At 37.6% G+C, this 20582-nt stretch overlaps 1 protein-coding gene across 1 annotated transcript in view; it reads right to left on the bottom strand.

Annotated features, from left to right (window-relative positions):
- Positions 1 to 20582, bottom strand: part of PREX2 (phosphatidylinositol-3,4,5-trisphosphate dependent Rac exchange factor 2) — a 296111-nt gene that overhangs the window by 228449 nt on the left and 47080 nt on the right. Inside the window, 2 exon segments of the mRNA XM_035727132.1 lie at positions 681 to 803; positions 2164 to 2235. Coding sequence (XP_035583025.1) covers positions 681 to 803; positions 2164 to 2235 — 195 coding nt within the window.

Here is a 20582-nt window from a genome sequence, read left to right as displayed (position 1 = left end):
TTTAGTTCTGAAAACAATTTTCATTTTACAGGTGACTTTTTACTTTATAAATCAATTGCACAAATAATTTCAATTATCATGTCCAAAGAGACGGAAATGATCACACGAGCGTGACGTGTAATAAACAACTGAGGATTGGCTGGTTTTTCTTCTGCACCACTCAGTACAACCTTCTGAGAAACCATCCTTGAGAAACAGTGAGACTCAGGCATCTGTGTACCTAGAGTGACGCGGCTGATTCACCTGCAGGCTTGTCACCAGTCGATTAACAAGGGAACATTCTGACTCACAAAAGGCTCATCACGCCATTATAAGAGTAAGGATTTTCTGCCTCAAAAGGGAAATGCTCTATGTTTGAGAGAAACATAAAAATCCATTCATTATGAACAGCCTGAATATTCATTAGAATTCAAAGCTACAGAGGATGCGAAGAACTAACTTGTTGGGAAAAAGAAAAGGCTGTTTATTCTTCACTGAATAAAATGGATGATGTGAGAGGCCCTCACCCCTTTTCTGGCTCTCAGTGGAAGGTTTCATTGGCCTTAAAAGACCCCAAACTTTTGGTGTTACATTTTACTTCTAATGTTGAATTCTCACATTCTACTGTGCCAAAAGTTAAATCTTAAAATCGGGGGTGGGGGTGGGGAAAAGCTTTTAAAATAAACAGAAATTGATCCTACAAAGTGAAGAAAGCAGGTTCCCACTTCTTGTTGAGCATTAGGTTCTGGATGTAGGCACTCTTCCACGACTTTTAAAAATTCCTTATGTACAGCGAGGATATCTTCAATGTTTGAGAACAGCATCTGCAAATAAATGTAAGTAAGTTCAATAGTGAAGCAGGTTTAAAAAAAAAAAAAAAAAAAAAAAAACTCCATGAGAGTACAGCATTCTGTCTCCAAGCTGGAAACTTTGGGGCATAGCTATCCTTCCCACCCGCCCGGAGGGCAGAGCTCCAATTTTGTCTGGACATCCTTTCTTCTCCCACACAACTCTGGGAACCAGAAACCTATTCCTGGCTCTCAGGAAAAGCCTGAGTGACTAAATCCAAGCATGACAGTCCCCACCCCATTAGTGAGAATGGGTGGCAGATAACCTAGTGCGGGCGGATTTGCTGGCAGGCTTTGGGGAGCAAGGGCTTCTTTGCTCTCTCTGGAAGGGCATCCTGGAATGGACAGCCCTGTTCCCCTCTGGAAAGGGGCTATGTCTGAAGTGACAGCTGGGACAGCTACAGGGTCATTTTGCAGCGTCAAGAGGAGCTAGACGAGGGGCAAAATGGATAACCTGGATGGCAAAGTGAAGAGCTAGACAGAACCTGGCAAACTTATTGATCTCCCTGAGTCACAGGTCCTGAACCTTCTCTTCTGTCTGGAGTCCCCAAATGAGAGCCAAAGTATCTTCAAGTCATTTGAATAAGAAGTGTCTTTTGCTTGCAACCTAAAGCACACAAACTAAAATGCTCCCATGGTAAGGAGAATTTGAAAGTTAGTATTTAATTTATGAAAAAATAGTCAGAATGGCCTATAAAAATCCTTGGGAATTTTTTTTAGTAAAATAAAACGGCAAATCAGCACCAAAAATAAGTATCAATGATAATTTATACAGCTTAAATGAACAATGATGGTAGTGCAATTAATTTTCATTTACCTCTTCCCCCTTTACAAAACTCTTCATCATTTTCCTTTCCTGCAGCCTAAAAGGAAAGGCTTATACATTCGTTTCTGAGTTGAAGATATTATGCAGACGTTTTCTGCACCATGGAACCATCCAAATCGTTTGTTCTTTGGTGATCAGAGACTGGTAGTCAAATTTGTCCATATCTTGCCTTCCTAAGCCACTTCTGGCAATGCTCTCACACAGGCTCTGCCCCCAGCCCCCACAGACGCTGAGATTCTCGGTCGTGGGTTTGTTTTTCTTCCTCTTTTCAAACTGTCCTAAGGCCTTGGCAAAAAATTGCTCCATGTCTTCTACACCATCCTCATCACCCTGTTTCTTTTCCCAAACCCTCGTTTCCCTTTTTCTCAGGGTCGCCCACTCAAGTGACTGGTGCAGAACTTATCCTGGAACAGAGGAGAAGCTGAAGAGCCTTAGAGTAACATCCCACAGATGAAATTTTAGCTAAAGGGGAATGTGCGCTTGGGTTGAGGGCCAACTGCGCCTCCTCACCTTCACTGTTTCTTCTGTTACATTTTTGTCAATTTTTGATGCGGCACACTGGTTCATTCGGTGTAAGAATGCCTGCGTGAAACAAAAAAAAAGATATTGTGAAGGCAACATAGGTTAATAAAATAACAGGGTGTTGATCAGAACTAAATTTTTTATAGGAAATCAGAGTTAAAAATCCAATAACTACTGAGAATAATAGTTTTGTGGTAAAGGGTAAAACCCGGGTTCACTGTGGCTCCTCCCTGGGAATTAAATCCTTCAGAGTTTTGGGGCAGGACCAAAAGTGATCATATATATATGAACTAAATTTATCCACCATGATTTCAACGTTCTGTGGTAAACACTTAAGAGTCAAATGTTTCCTAAACTTCTAAATCTAATGAAAAATGGGATTTCTGATTAAAAAAAGGGGGGGGGCAGAAATTCGAGAGAGATTGAGGGAAGGAGGTAGGGAGGAAGAGATAGAAAGAGAAGGGAAGACAGAGAGAGAGAGAGAGAGTGACTCTTCAAGAAGGAATGAAAGGATTTCCCTTCCCTTCCTATCTACCCCTCCCAAATTTTAGAAAGCCAGATTTTGTATTTCTGGGATCAGGTCAGGGCTCCCCATAGCCCTACGGTAGGCAAGTAAGTTCCTTAGTATTTCAAAGATCTGGATTCTTCTTAATAAGTCATTAACCTTGGACCCATGACCAAATAAGCTATTATTTTTGCAAAGGAAAAGAAGAGTAGAAAGAGCTATTTATATTGGGTCTTAAAAGAGAAAGTTCGGAAGGAAAAGGAGAAGTGACTTTCCATCCAGCAAATCTGGCTTGTGTCTTCAAGACATTGTTCATTAACCACCTAGTGACCAGGTGAAATCATTGTTTCCCTTGTCTGTCTTAAGAACATCAGGCACTACCAACCAAGTTACGGTATGACTACACAGCCCACCAATCCCCAGGGCGCACAGAGTCTCCAGGGAATCTCTCGATACTACATCAAACAAATGAAGATTAAAGTAAAAATCCCATTTTTTTAAAGATTTTATTTATTTATTTGAGAGAGAGAATGAGATAGAGAGAGAGCATGAGAGGGGAGAGGGTCAGAGGGAGAAGCAGACTCCCCGCCGAGCAGGGAGCCCGATGCGGGACCCGATCCCGGGACTCCAGGATCATGACCTGAGCTGAAAGCAGTCGCTAAACCAACTGAGCCACCCAGGCGCCCAAAATCCTATTTTTGACATGCTACATTTACAAAGATTTAGGAGATTAAGAAAACCCAGTATTCATAAAGTTCCAAAGTTATCACCTTCAAGAACATTGCTAGTAAGAGTATAAAATGGCACAGAGGCATCTGGGTGAGTCAGTCAGTTAGGTGTCCAACTCTTACTTTCAGCTCAGGTCATGATCTCTGGGTTGTGAGATGGAGCTCCATGCTGAGTGTGAAGCCTGCTTAAGATTCCCTCTCTCCCTCTGCCTCTGCCCCTCCCCCCTCTCTAAAAAAAAAGAGGGAGGTATAAAATGGCACAACATTTCTGGGAACAACTTGACAGTATATCTCAAATTTTTAAATGGGCATACCCTTTAACCCAGAAATTCTTCTTCCAGGAATTTATCCTAAGAAAACTTTCAGGCAAGGGGTTACAGTAATATTGATTACAAAAGCGGAAACAGTGGAAACAACCTAAATGCCCATTAATAAGGGAATCAATTTTATTATGGTACATGCAAATTACAACATACTATGCAGAACTATAATCATAAATGGAATGTAATAAAAATTGTATAGAAATATATATAAACAGATGTCTATAAAATATTGTTTGGTGAACAAATTTACTAAGCAGCTTTCTTGATAGGTACACACATATATGTACACACATATACATATTACATACAAGTATGTATACATAAATATACTTGTGTAATGGCAGAGTGTGCATTCATACTATGAAAAAATATATAGCATATATCAAAATGCAGCAATGTGACCTTAGTACACTTTCTTATGCTCAGAATTTTTGGCTGTGAGCATACTATAACTTTGGTAAAAGGAAAAACAAAACTATTTAAAAGAAAACAAATGAGCCATAGGATCTCATTCCTAGCATTAGCTTCAGCCCCATCTCTATTCCCGATTCAGTCAGTTCATGTTTCAGTCTATAACTACAAAGCCACATCAGTACTAATAACCTCAACAGAATGAAATAAGTCAGCTGAATTAAATAAGTTGACTAAGAAAGTATTGGATGTCACCTAATTTTTTTATTGGAGACATGTGACATGATTTTTGAACTATTATCTAAAGGAGGTATAATTGCCAATGAAAAGAGATTTTGAATTTTCTGACTTTGCCCGTTTTAATTAGTATCAGTCTAAATTTTAATTTTAGATTTGGTTTTATTGACTATTTTCCATATACTCATACTAAAAATGCTCCATTAGTTCTTTCCATTTAGTCTTAAAATAACACGGTGGTGTAGTCACCTAGTTTACATGTCGTGTTGACCACATAGTAAACAGGTTAACCTCTCGTGCAAGCAAAGCTCAAAGTTCACCTCTACATTTATAAACCTTTTCTTCATGAACTGAACTCAGTCACATTCTGAAGCTCATAAATTAAGGTTAGGAGGCAGTACAAATGAATCAAAATATGAGTTAGAAGGGAACATACAAACTAAGAAAGTAAACTGTATCTTCATCTGACTCTTTATCTTCCTATCCTTCGTGACAACATGGAACTTTTTGTTTAACTGTATATGAAAGAAAACCTGGAACTTGTTAGCATTTCTGATCAAGCATTTATCTTCCTAAGAGCTTCATTTTATACACAGTTCAGGCAGATTTCAGATAGTTTGCCTAGAGCACAAAAGTCACAGAAACTGACATTTTTGACAAAACATGTAAGTCTTCCTTCCTTAAGATAAAGAAAAATAATGTGTTTTCAGAATCCTCTTCAAACAACCAGCATCTACAAAGTCCCTTCAGACTTTGTAATTGGAGCATTTAATTTTTCTCCGACCAGTCAAAGAAGCATTAATACCCTAAATACAAAAATGCATGAGGGATTTCATACGCTGTTCTTTTTTTAAGATTTTATTTATTTATTTCACAGAGAGAGAGAGAAAAAAAGCAGGGGAGCAGGAGATGGAGAAGCAGGCTCCCCACTGAGCACAGAGCCCGATGTGGGGCTCGATCCCAGGACCCTGGGACCCTGACCTGAGCCGAAGGCAGTCGCTTAACCGACTGAGCCACCCAGGTGCCCTTCATATGCTGTTTTATCTCTGCTTTCATTCATTCCCTTTGGTCCAGAATTTCATCAGAATTAGATCATTTCACTTTGATAAAAATACACTGAAAATAAGTACAAGAAAAAGCTTGTAATGTCAGTGGTTCTTAAGCTTTTTATTGTGTACAAGACTTGGAGAGTTTCTTCTAAATGCAGATTCCTCTGTCCCCAGAAGGTCTGATTCAGCAGACTGGTTAAGGACCCAGAAATCTGCATTTTGGGTAAGTTCCCTAAATGATTCTGATGTACTTGGTCCAGAGACCACATGTGATGAACATTCCTTTGAGTTTATTCTTCCAGAGACTAAAGAAACAGACTGTGAGGAAACAAGTAAGTCTCAATAGAGAAAATGGGTTCAGTTACTTCTTCTTGACTTTCAAACCCTATGTCCACTCCCTCTATGCACAATACCCTCTGGCTCTGTCTGCCACTTGGTATTCCTGATATCCCACCAGAGGACCCTCCCTCCAACTATGAAAATCAAATCTGGGCTGCATAAACGGGGCATAATAATCTCTGAATGCTAGGGAGATGCAGAGACCTGTGAGCTAAGACAGACTAAGTTGCATTTGGAGGAGGTGAGGCTCCCAGGTGCCCCTCCTTGTACCTTCCAGCTTGCAGGTGCGTTAGCATGAACTCAGTTTGCCAGCATTCCCCTAACAATGATTATGCAACACACTCCTAGATGTCACTCTAGGCAGGGGCTTTTTTTTTTCCTACACAGAGAACAGAACTTTCCATCTTCTCTTCAATTTCCTCCATATTGTTTTTTTCCTACTGTGTAAGACAGGATAATAAAATGCCATACATTAATTAAAGTTTAAGAAAGCTAAAAATGTCACAAATGTGCTACCAAGAAAGTAAAAGAAGTAAGAAAACTCATGAAGATGTAAGAGGGAGAGGACAGCAATTCCTTTCCTCCATGTCTGTCCATCTGGGCCACTGCTTGCTCAAATGGTAAGGCAAAGTCCACGATGAATTTTATTCCCAGAATGCACCAGTTTATTTTATCATTTTGATGTACTAATTTATCTCCTTCAACTCATATTTGTCCTCCCCACTCTTTTCATCAGTCAGGCATGCACAGTAGATCACTCTCAAAAGTCACACAGATATATTCATTGCTATAACATTTTCAGATAGTTGTGGATATTCTTCTTTAATACAACACCAAAACTCAGTAAGTGGTAGTTTCTTAAAGGTTAGTCGTGATTTTAATCTGAAGCCAACCATGTCGGTGAACTTTCCATACTCTGTTGCATTAAAACCAATTGATCTATCTTGCAATTTGAAGGGATCTATTATCTATGCTTGATGCTGTAAATTTTTTTAGCAATGATTCACTGGGAGTTAAACATATCTTCAAAATAGTAACACATTTTGTTATTTAATATCAAAGAAAACCCACGTCACATTAGTTAATATTAGTATCCAACTCATTAGAAAAGTCTTTAAGGAAAACATCGAGCTCATAAACATAAATTTTCCAAAACCCTAAATTCTCTTGCAAACTTGAATTTATCATCATCAACAAATACTATCAGTTCTTTTCCTTGAAGTGACAGGCTTACTTCATTCTTTTTTTGAAAAAACGATCTGCCAAATACCCAAATGCCCTGAAACTGAAACCATAGTTTATCTCACAAGTTGTTACTTCAAGTAAATATAATATTCCATAGCAACTCAATCACAAATCCTATCCCTGGAGGCAACCATAATATTTGAGTATGCAGGAAGAAATACTTAGGTATACTTCCCATTTCATCACACAGAATACGAAAAAAGCATGTGCTCAAGAGTCATGTCTTAATAAATTTAATAATTTTTAGAGTTTTAAGTGAAACTGGCATCCCCTTGTGACTCCCCCATGATTGAGGACCGGGAACTATATAGTGGCTACTACTACAGTTTGGTGCTACTGCTCTGATTCACACGAAAACATCAGCAGTTTTACACATTACTGATTTTCCCCTACCAGTGTAAGCATCAACATAGTGGGGGGAAAAAAAGCAAATAAAGCCTTAGTATTACCATTAAAATAGTTTTGACCTTACATATTCTCCAAAAGGATTTTATAAAACCCCAAAGACCAAAGCATATGTTGACAGCCACTGTTTTAGGCATATAAAATATATCAATAAACAAAATCAAGTCAAGAATTTCTGCTTATATTCTAGCAGGGGGAGACAGACAATATGCAATAAACATAATAAACATATTTGGCATATTAGAAACTAGGTGCTGGGGCGCCTGGGGGGCTCAGTCGTTAAGCGTCTGCCTTCGGCTCAGGTCATGGTCCCAGGGTCCTGGGATCAAGTCCCTCATCGGGCTCCCTGCTCAGCGGGAGGCCTGCTTCTCCCTCTCCCACTCCCCCTGCTTGTGTTCCCTCTCTCACTGTGTCTCTCTCTGTCAAGTAAATAAATAAATAAAATCTTTTAAAAAAAAATCTAGGTGCTAAAACTGAGCAATGAATTTACTATAATAATAAAAACATACCTACACACATTTGAAAAAACATGTAAGAATTATTAAATTTTACCAAACATTTAAGGAACGAATTATACTAAGTCTCTACAATCTCTTTCAGAAGACAGGAGTAGAAGAAACATTTCCTAACTTGTTCTATGAGGCCAACATCACCCTAATACCAAAACCAAAGACTTCACAAGAAAACTAAAGACCAATATACCTTATAAACATAGATGTAGAAGTTCTAAGCAAAATATTAACAAATAAAAGCCAAAAATGTATAAAAACAATTGTCTACCACAACCAAGGGGAATTTATTGCAGGTAGGCAAAGCTAGTTCAACATTCTAAAATCAATTAATGAAATCCATCACATTACCAGTCTAAAAAGAAAAATCATATGATCTGATCAACAGATGCAGAAAAAAAGCATTTGACAAATCCAACACCTACTCGTGACAAATTCTCAGTAAACTAAGAATACAGGGGAATGTCCTCAACATTATAAAAAAAAAAAAATCTTAAAAAAAAAAAAGCCTACAGCTAAAATCATATATATTGGTGAGAAACTAGAAGCTTTCCCCCTACAATCAGGCAAGGCAAGAATGTCTCCTGTCACCACTCCTTTTCAGCATTGTCCTGTATTTCCTAGCTAATACAATAAGACAAAAAGAGAGATAAAAGGTATATAGGTTGTGTCCTTTATTTCCTAGCTAATACAATAAGACAAAAAGAGAGATAAAAGGTATATAGGTTGTAAAGGAAAAATAAAACTGTCTTGGTTCACAAATGATATGATTGTCTATGTGGAAAATCCAAAAGAATTGACAAAAAACCTCCTGGAACTTAGAAGCTATTATAGCAAGGTTGCAGGATACAAGGTTAATATACAAAAGTGACTCACTTTCCTCTGTATCAGCAATGAACAAACAGAACTTAAAATTAAAAACACAATACCACTTACATCTGCACCTCCAAAAATGAAATACTTAGGTATAAATCTAACAAAATATGTACAACAGTAGGAGAACCCCAAAACTTGGATAAAAAATACCAAAAAAAGATTAAATAAATGTAGAGTGATAGTCCACATTCATGGGATAGGAAGACTCAATAAGGTCAAGATGCTAGTTCTTCCTAACCTGATCTGTAGATTTAACACAACTCTAATCAAAATTCCAGCAAGTTCTTTTGTGGATATCAACAAAATGATCATAAGTTTATATGGAGAATAAAAGACTCAGAATAGCCAAAACAATATTAAAGAATAAGAACAAACTCAGAGGACTGACATTACCTGACTTCAAGGCTTATTACAAAGCCACATTAATCAAAACAGTGTGGATTTGGTTAAAGAACAGACAAATAGATAAATGAAATACAACAGAGAGCCCAGAAACAGACTCACACAAATATAGTCAACTAAGCTTTGACAAAGGAGCAAAGGCAGAAGGATGGAGAAAGGATAGTCTTCCTAACAAATGGTGCTGGAACAACTGAACAGCCACATGTGAAAAAACAAAACAAACAAACAAAAAGGAATCTAGACACAAACCTTACATCCTTCAGAAAAATTAGGTCAAAATGGATCAGACCCAAATGTAAAACGCAAAACTATAAAGCTCCTAGAATTAACATAGGAGAGAATTTTTAGGTGACACTGAGAATGGTGATGACTTTTTTAGATATAACACCAAAGGCATGATCCATGAAAAAAAATAATTGATAAGCCAGACATCATTAAAATTAAAAACTTCTCCATGACAAGAGAATGAGAAGACAAGCCACAAACTGGGAGAAAGTATTTCCCTAAGAAATATATGACATATATGATAAAGAACTATTGTCCAAAATGTACAAAGTACTAGTAAAACTCAACAATAAGAAAGTCAACAACGAAATTAAAAAATGGGCAGAACTGAACAGACACCTCACCAAAGAAGATATACTGATGGCAAATAAGCATATGAAAAGATGCTCAAATCTTATGTCATTAGGCAATTGCAAATTAAAACAACAATGAGATACTACACACCTATCAGAAAGGACAAAATCCAAAATACTTGAGAGTGCCAAAGGCAAGGATGTGGAATAATCAGGCACTCTCATTCATTGCTGGTGGGAATGCAAAATGATACAGCCATTTAGGAAAACAGTCTGGCATATTCTTACCATAAATACTCTTACCATGCAATTCAGCGATTGTGTTCCTTAGAAGTTACCTAAATGAGTTGAAAATTTATTCATAACAAAACCTGCACCTAGATGTTCATAGCAGCTGTATTCATAATTGACAAAAGTTGAAAGCAAACAAGATGTCCTTCAGTAAGTGAATGGATAAATACATCCAGACAATGGAATATTATTCAACCTAAAAAGGAAATGAGCATGATCCAGTCCCTCCCTCCTCTCATATTCTGTCTCATCCTAGCTTCCCCATTCTGGACCACTGCCCAACCACAACCACCTTCCTGTGCCTCCCCAACAAGACACGCCTACTTCCACCTTGGCACCTTTTCACAACCTGCTTCCTCTGCCTAAACCCTCTCCATCTGGCTGCCTCCTGCTGTCACTCAGTTCTAAGCTTCAGGTCTCTCATGGCCATCCAGTCTAAGTGTTCCCTTTCCCAACCCCCAGCCTGCCCTACCTACCCCATTACTCTACTCTATTTACCCTATGGCACTACCTGCTCCTCCATGTCCCATTTTATGTATTTGTTTGTTTACTAGTCCCCCACATTGGTGCCAGAGCTCTATGAAGGCAGAGTCTATGTGTTTTGTTCACTCGGGTTTCCCCAGTATCTCCAACAATGCCTGGCACTTGGCAAGCGCTCTGTAAACTTTGGTGGTATAAGTAAAGAATTTTTTCTTCACTAGATGGTTTTTGTTTCTAAAGCCCACCAGACTGTGTAGTATTAATTCCCCTCGTGTATTATCTTCCCAAATATTCATCAGCAACTTGGAATATAAGAATATCATATAAACTTTTTTCTTTTTCATCACCATATACCAGGGTTTCTCAACATTAACATTCTTGATATTTGTGCCAGAAAAATGTTGGTTGTGGGGTCTGTCCTGTACATGTAGGATGTTTAAGAGTTTCATGGCCTAAACCGACTAGATGCTAACAGGAACTACCAGCCCCAACTGCAACAACCCAAAATGTCTCTCCACATTGCCACAAGCCCACTCTGCACCCCCACAGTGCTGCAGTTGAGCACCACTGGCATATACAATCCCAAAATACCTATAGCAGTGTTAAGGAAATTCACCAATTTGAGGCTAAAAGCTTCTCATTATCAACTTCTCTGGGCTACGTTATAAAAATAAGGAATTTTTTGTGTCTTCCTGAGCTTTAGCAATGTCCCATATTTCTCCATGTATCTTATTTCAATAATTTTGTTAAGACTATGAGTAAAAAGTCCAACACATTTTTATTAAAATTATAATTAGGGAGAATTTATGTTTAAATTTTTTTTCAAACTAGGTAGATTTTTAAAGCTCCCTTTGTCATGTATTTTCCACTCAACAATGAACAACAATTATAAAATACTTCTAGTTTGCATGTCTGCTCTCCACCAGACTGTATAACCCTACAGAAAATGTATGGGCAGCATGTTTTCATCTTTGAAACAGACACTAGTTTGTCCCTAGACTGCCACGACAACATTCCATCCATACAAAACTCCAAAAACTGATAGAATAATAAATCATTTGTCAGTAGTTCAGTAGCACTGAAGACTCACCTTCTTGGGCATCTATCACTCTACAAACCATCAAAGGAAAATATATGCCACCCTGGGTTACTCAGATAGATGCCTAAAGAGATCACAGTGATACCAAACATTATGTCAATATCCCCAGCAAAAACCCTTGGAATGTTGGTGTTTTTTCATGATTCAGAACCAAAAAGACTTATTATGTCATATTTGTTAAGAGCCTGTTAATATCTGCTCAATTTCCCACCAAAAGATGTTTTAGTTTTTCTCAGAACAACTATTAATTCAAAATTAACATCATCAACCTCTAGGTGAAGATAATTTTTCACCATACATCCGTATTTTTTAAACTTCCTTGGCTGAAACTTCCCCAGGATTTGAGGATAATTAAAACATTATTTAGTGTCTTCTGTTTGACCTCAATATGCTAAAAGGCAGCATGACAGAACTGTGCTCTTCATGACTTCTTGGGAAAGAATTCATACTGGATCAGCATGTGATCAGTACCCTAACTACACGGAAGGCACAGGATTTTAAAGATAGTTAATAGGTCGCTGGAAAGTCACTAGTGAAAATGGACAGAAAATGAAGGAGAAACCAGAACCATGCTCGATGGAATCATCAATGCATAAAATGATGATTTTTATGATGCACAAATTAAAAGGAAAGTAAAAATCAGAAAACTTATTAAGATGATTTCAATAACATACTATAATAAAAGCAAACTTTTCTGGTGTGTTGTCAATTTTTAAAGCTTTTGTTATTTTGTTACGTTTTTATTTCTCTCGTGTGTGTTTCTGCGATTTCGATTCCCACCATCTCATCCTCGATGCTTAGCCCATAAAAATAGATTTATAGTAGCCATCTTTCTTGGATATTTAACTTCCATTGACTTGAGGCAATGAGTTAAATCTAAAGCAGAGATCAAACGCAGTAGAGGTATTTTTTAACATAGCACATTGTTTCAACTGCTACCGTTTAAGGAAATAAGAACAGTGACATAAAAATCAATAATTACAGTCCCTCTTCAAACACTAGGAGAAAAGATCAACCCAGGTTCCACATTCCTGAGTGGTAGCAATAGGCTGGAACAAAAGCAACCACATATTCCCTTCACTTGCTACAGTCATCACTATTCCTTGTTACCCCATCCCAAAACTAAACGTTAATTGTTGTTTATTCTCACACTGATTGCCAAGGCCCGTTGGGTTTTTATAAATCTTTAATACTGATCATTCCAGAGCTCTACGTTTTATTTGATTTTATTTTCAAAGTTTATTTATCTTTAGTAATCTCTATACCCAACGTGGGGCTCGAACTCACCACCCTGAGATCAAGTCGCATGCTCTCCTGACTGAGCCAGCCAGGCACCCCCAGAGTTCTCAGTTTTAAAACGGCATTTGGGCTTAAAGTATTGGAGTGAAAAAGTCCCCAGATGAGAAGAGAAAAAGCCTGAATGAAAAACACTAAGAAAATTGGTGTCTATTCACTTAACATCTGGTTTCCCAAGGGATTCACAATTACATGAGATGTTAATTCTAATGTAATACAATTAGTTTTCTCGAAGACTGAAAAAACTCTATGTCCTTTATTTTAAACTATTAAATATTTTTTTAATAAAGTGACTTTTTGGCAATAAATTTTTTTCTTGGCTTATATATTCCAAGTATCATTTGATTCATGATGATCTTGTGTTCCTTGTATTGTTTTGGGTGATTGATGTCTCTTTCCAGAATGGTCAGTGATACAAAAAACTTTAGGAAAAAACCAACTAAATAAGTAAGATTAAGAAGCGCCCAGTGTTTATAGTCTGCTGTTTTGAAACCCCTCAAAATTAATCCTCCCCAACACACCTATAAACACCTACCACACACCTAGGCAGACACAGGATGTCTCATACGCAGGGAGTACAGCCAAGGCTCTGAGCCTGTCTCCTCACACATTAAATTAGGTTAAAAAATAAAAGTACTTTGGGGCGCTTGGGTGGCTCAGTCAACTGAGCCTCTGATTCTTTGTTTTAGCTCAGGTCATGATCTCAGGGTCCTGGGGTAAGCCCCACATCCAACTCTGCACTCAGCAGGGAATCAGCTTGAGATTCCCTCTCTCCCTCTGCTCCTACCCCTGCTCACATGTGCATGCGCGCTCTCTCTCAAATAAATATTAAAAAAAAAAAAAAAATAGTACCTATCTCACAGAGAGGTGAAGAGAATTCACAGAGGTAATTTTTGTTGGGCACTCTGCACAGTGCCAGTGCATAATCAGGACCAAATAAATGCTAACTGGTATTTCTGTTACTATTGCAACAACCACAGCCATAGTTCTATCATATCTACTATGGTTTTAATTATTCCTAACACTACAGAGAACAGAACTAAAGGGTAAATCCCCTGCCTTCCCCTTTCTGCTCCTCTCCTAACAGTCAATCCAACTAACACTAACTTCAAGGTAATTCCTTGGTTTCAAAACAAATAATTCAAGGCATTTGTTGGGGGGAATCTACTGTTTATTAAAACATATGTATATTCCATATTGTCATATTGTATTGGATCTTTTCTGCTCAAAATTCCAGGTTTGCCCTCAAGTGTGGTTCATGTCAATCTCTCTAGTCATATTTTCTAAACATTCCAGAAATTTAAAAATTAACAAATTAGAAAGAAGGTAGAAAAAAACTAATTCAAGATCAAACTGTAAGGTGTTAACAGAGACTGCAGCCCATCCATAATCCCTGAGAGGACTTACAGCACAAGGTATTAATAAAAATTGAACAATGTATGTGGAGTATGGCCACACTATGGCTTTGATTTCAAAGCTACATGATCTTGGTATGGACAAAAATCACACAAGCTGATGAAGTAGAATGATAAGCCACTCTGAAAAAAAGTTCTACAAAAAAGTCAGGTACAGAAAAGAAGACTAATATTGTTGAAGTCGCCTTAGCTCTTCTCAATGCTATCAATCTTTACAGCACAAATAGAACCATCAAACAAAGATAATGCATTAGGCGAGGTTGCAAAACAAAAATTAAAATCTATTCCTTTATATATTACAAGTCATAATACTTGTAAAAGAGCTTAAAGTCAGATGAAAATAATGAGCTTCCATTACAGTCTGAATTAACAACAAAAAAGGATATTTCAAACATCCCAGAATTTGGGGTGGCGTTTCAGATAAAAGCATGTCTCCGGCTATTAGTTGGTGATCAATATGGGATAAAATGAATTTCCAAAGGCAGTTCATAAGCTTACACGAACATACTTGTGAAAATTTTTCTCAATAAGATGCCTGCTAAATTAACTTACTTTTAATATTGCACAAATATTTATTCAGAGATGCCAGTAGACTATTGTGTCTTTAATATAATACTTCATATTGTGCTGCTCAGGAATTTACAGTGATATCAGATAACTTAAAAAACACGGTACAATGAAAGAAAAGGCTAAGCAGGAAGTACAAAGCACACTATATAGATAATATTCTCAAGCCCAGATTTTTCTCTGGCACAGGAAACTGGTCATTTCCCAAATTTAAAGTGCAGAACACTATTCCTGTTTAAGTGGTTACTTGAGAATTCAGTTCCCATGAAAAGGAAATGTAGCAGGGGGGGAAGGAAAAGTATTTAATGCTGCAAAACCACCCAGAGAAATGAATGAGGATACCAATGCGAAGATCTGTCTCTGCCTGGCACCCGGACCTCTTTTTTTCTCATGCTGTGATCTAGCTCACTGTACAATCCCACAAGGTAGAGAAGAAAGATTTTTTAAATTTGCTTCCTGGTAAATGTATGCTTGAACTACCATAAAGAACTTTTTTATTTAGAAATTTATATATCTATTTTACCTCTTCTTTAAAACTGACTACTAAAATTGTCCATTCCTATCCTTAAGACACGTAAGACTTTTCTACAAACATCCTTTTGCCCCTTCTGACTTACCCTATCCCCCTTCTCTCCTTTTTTCATCTTTAAATAGTCAACATACCAAAAATAAATAAATAAACAAACAAACAAATAAATAAATATTCAACATACCATCCACTTTTTAGCCTGTAATTTTGTTTCCTTTCCATTTTTGTTCTATTTGAACTCTATTCCTAGAAGGAACTAATGTATAGTAATGTTAACAGTTAGTTTTGGGGCTAATACAGACAATAGATCAGTGGAACTGAAGAGAGCCCAGAAAACACTGAGTAGGAGGGAATTCAGTATTTGAAACAGGTGGTACTTTATTTTAGCGAGAGAGCCCGCTCTTGAGCCTGCACAGGGGAGAGGAGAGGGGCAGAGGGAGGAGGAGAGAGAGAACCCTCAAGCCGACTCCACACTGGCCCAGAGCCCCACACGGAGCCCAATCTCACAACCCTGAACAGAAACCAAAGAGTCCAAGGCTTAACCGACTGAGCCACCCAGGTGCCCCATGAAACAGGTGGTACTTTAAATCAGTGGGGAAGGAATGCACAGGTGTGGACAACAGGCAGTCCAGTTCGCAGACTTCATCAACATAAAAAAGAAGAATGTGAAGTGGTTTAAAAAGTTTGAATTCTGGAGCCAGTCTGCCTGGGTTCAAATCCCAGCTCTACCAAATGCTAGATATGAGACATCTCACCAGTAAATTTACCTCCCTGATGTAGTCTCAACATCTGTAAAATGAGAATAATATGGTATCTATTCTTATAGCCTTGATGCAGAGATTAGATAAATTAATATTTGTGAAGCAACTATTACATCAAAAACCAATATATAACTGTTAGCTATTACTACTATTTTCTGTTAGCTATTACTACTATTTTTTCCTATTTTATTTTGTATCATCAAATATACTTGCCAGATGCTATTTTCATTAAATGACAGTACATTTAATCTCTGAAAGACCTCCAAGAAGAATCAGTCCTTTTTACAACATGTGATAATCAATGCATTAATAACAGGATTAGCATTATATATGTATAAATATGTCAAATATCTTAGTTCTGTCTTTAAGCCATTTATAATTTTTATTCATAATTTGCTTTGTAAAAATTACATTAACAATCTGCAAAAAGGCAAATATCTGAAAGACTTTGCTTATGCACTCAAGAAATATGAGAAAAAATAACTGAAAATCTGGAATAACAATTATTATCAATAATCCCATTATGTTTCAAAAGCCAAGAGGAAAATAAAATAGGAAATATCATAAATACTTCTGTATACTTCATGAACCAAGTAGGAGCCAGGAAAATACTATTAATGAGTTCATTTCCATGGATATTAGCTTGCAGCTCCGTCAACAGCTGAATATTCATGAAGCAAATTGGATGCAGGTAAATGAGAAAACTTCCCTTACAGGAAAAACAGCAATTATAACAACAAAAAAATTTTATGCATTTTTTTTTCTGACCTGGGTTATATAAAGTAACAAAGAAAAAGCTAATGTCTGTTCAAAACTTTACGAATTTTGTTATACAACCACAAAGATGCAACAGATTTGCTTTACTGCTGCAAAACAGCAAATACCCTCTAATACCAGTACTTTCTTGGTTTCAGAACACTTCAATCATCCTAGATCCTCAAGAAGCAGCCTTGATGGGATGTAAATGAAATTGTCCCTAGGCTGAGTGCACAGAACTAACATGGTTTAGGGCAATTATTTGCAGAGCTTAGAGCTTGAAAATGCAAACAATACAAAGAACAAACTGAATAGTAAACTAAAATCTAATCAGAACTACACCCAATATGTGGGGGTTTGTCTGGAAGTCCTAAGTGCCCCAGCAAGTAGACTTCAGAAAGCAATGATATTATTCAGGGAGATGGGAGCGTGTGATGCACTGTCATCGGTCTGAAAGTTACACCTATATATAGATGCTGCTTGAGGTGGAGTGGGAAGAAGAGGAGGTGGGAGGAAGGGAAAATGGCACCTCCCAGGGAATAACTTTTATTGTCATGGCCTCTTCCAAATGCAACAGGATTTAGGTTGGGGCTCCAGACCTGATAAAGAGCTGGAATAAAAATCAGAAAGGAAGTGGAACCTAACTTTATAGTGCAGAATTATACTGTAGAGGTAGATTATCAGCCTGAAACTCGGGAATTGGTGTCCTTGTTCACCCCAGTTCCCTGGACAGTAAAACTAATTCCAGACCCTGCTTCCCCGGGTGGAAGAGGCGATGCGGTCTGCTTCTGCCTCGGTGCCTTGTGTTAAGTTTATGGTCCTGGAAACACCTGCCTTCTCCCAGTGTCCATTCATCACCTTGTTTCCCACTCTGCACCTGTGTCCTCACCATGCCCTCTGCCTGGAATGCCCTCCTCCACTCCAAATTTAGTCAACTTCTACTCCTCCCTAACAGTGGTTCAGATGTCCTCTTCTGTAGGTAGCCTTGCATTAATCCTCCAGGCTGGGGTTGGTTCTGCTCTTCTGGCTTCCAGAATGCCCTGTGCACTTTCTCATGATTGCACCTCATGCACTATTTGATTTTATTAAATTTATGCACCCCTTTCCCCCACTAGCTTGAACCTTCTTGAGGATAAACACAGTACTTTAACTGCCTTTATGCCCAAAACAACCGGCCACTGCTGTGCACGTAGTAAGAATTCAATATTTCATGAATGGACAATAGACTGAATGCAAGCAAGATTAAGAAATCTCTGGGTCTCAGTTTCTTCATGTGTAAAACAGGCGCCAGAAACAATATCACCTTATAGAGAAGGGAAAGAGAGGATGAGAGCAAAGAGGTAAGGGGAGGGGGGAGTGTAGGATCTTCTTGACAATTATGAGAACTTTGACTTTTACTCACAGTGAAATGGGGAAGGTTTTGAACTGTGAAGGGCCAGGTCCTATGTTTTAGATGGAGTCTGGTAGCTTACTGATCATAAAAAATGGGATGCAAGCTCAGAAGCAGGAAGATGAGTGATGAAGCTATTGCATCTCTCATTAGGTGAAATCAATTTTGTTAATACCTCCATAATTAGAAATGTTTTTTACACATCCACATGCACACACACACACGCACGCACGTACAATTTCGATTAATAAACACCGATCCAAGTAATCTCCTTTTCTATCTCTCAAAATCATTTAAAATGCCACTTAAGGAATAGCTGCATGGCAATTTCTTCTGTTTTCTGTTTCTCTTTTTCATTTAAATTTTCTTTTCTGTTCTACAGACTGAATTAAGGAAGCCATCAAAAAATAGTACTAATAGATAGTGTCAACAATTGCTTTCTTATATATTACTTCATTAAATTAAGAATAAATGGGATATGGCCATATTGGGTTCTTTCTTATTCCAGAGTGATAGAAATGAATGATGAACTCCCAGGGTCAGAAGTCCATGCTCGTGGGAATATGGGTTCAGAAATGAGAAGCATAATATATATTTTTATATAGGGATTGTGACTGTTTAAGAAAAATGTTAAACATTATTTTAATCGACAAGTCAATTGCCTAAATACTAAACTAAAAAATCTAAACTAAGAGTATTTCATATAAATTGATATGGCCCTTTTCTCAGTGCCAAGAAATATCAACAATTTTAAATTCTCAGTAGGCTAAGTAAGTAAAGACAGGCATAGCTGCTTTGATGTCCATTCACTAAAGAATTAATTAATGAAAGCACAGATGAATGAATGGACATGAAATAATTTACCCCTTGCCAGATGGCCAGAAAAGGAAAGACAGGTACAGAATAATTAAGGTTACTGTCCAAACTTACTATTTCTATCACAAATACAGCAAAAATCAGTGTCCATTTTTTCCCCACTAGTTATACAAGTTATCTCAATTAATGTTTCCATAAACCTCTAAGTTTGGATATAATCTTCGCTGAATTTTAACAACGGAGAAACTGAGTCTCAAAAAGGCGAAGTAACGTCTCCAAGGTCAAGCAGCCAGAATATGAGGGAGCCTGGAATAAATCCCTGCTTGACTCAGCACCAACTCTCCCAGGGCTCATTAGATTATGAGACCCACAATCCCCCACAGGTAAATTAAAATAGTCAGGTCAGGAGACCTCATGTGGAGGCTGAAACAGAAACCAAATTATGTGCAGTTTCTAAGTTTGATTCCCAAAGTTCCTAGCCCTGCTTTGGAAAAAGGATGTCACTCCCTCACATCTTTGAGCACAGAAATCAAATAGGTCTCTTCTGTTACAAGGCTACTTGATTTTGATTGTATGGACTTTTTCCCAAAATGAGTAAAAAGCACAGAATTTGAGTAACCTCTTATAAATGTAACGGAACATTGCTTACAGAAGAAAATGCTCTGAAAATCCTGTTCTCTTATCCTAATTAATGGCATGTAAGTTAAGACCACATTAAAGAGCACAGTACAAATGAGTACCTACTTCGAGCTAACGAATTCCAACAATTACCAGGAGCAGACCAAAGTCGGCCTGGTTAGCATACTACTCACTAGTTTCACCTAGAAAATGTAGGAAATGGGCACCCATGTGAAAAGACTTTTCACCCAGCTGGGGAATTTAGATACTTAAAGGGTTACCCTGTTTTCATCCAAAAGTATTGCATTACTACCACAGAGAGGAATACAGAAGCTCCTAAGGGTTTAGGAGATAGGATACATCCCAAACCCTGAAACAGTCTTCAGAAATCTTTTAAAGACAATGTACTAATGAATTCAAAGTAGCATAAAAATCTCCTTTGAAGGTGACCGATGGAGTTAATGACGATAATAATTATCCTAAGCATTCATTCTCCAGAAAGCTAACTGTTCCTTTCATGATGTTAAATGTGAGCTTTGCCCCCACAGAAACACCATTAATTAAGGAAATTAATAGGCAAGCCAGAGACTGGGAAAATAATATCTGTAACACGTATGTCTGACAAAGGACCCTCATGTAGAACATACAAATACTTACAAATCGACGATAAAAAAAAAGAAATACCATACAATTTTTTAATGGGTAAACATTTGAACAGAAAGAAGATACAGAAATGTCAATAAACACTTGAAAGAGCACCCTAGATCATTAGTAATCAGGAA

Source organism: Zalophus californianus, chromosome 4, assembly GCF_009762305.2.
Source record: "Zalophus californianus isolate mZalCal1 chromosome 4, mZalCal1.pri.v2, whole genome shotgun sequence".
In the NCBI taxonomy this organism is placed as follows: domain Eukaryota; kingdom Metazoa; phylum Chordata; class Mammalia; order Carnivora; family Otariidae; genus Zalophus; species Zalophus californianus.
The sequence above is the reverse complement of the archived record's forward strand: the minus strand, read 5'-3'. Positions and strand labels throughout refer to the sequence as shown.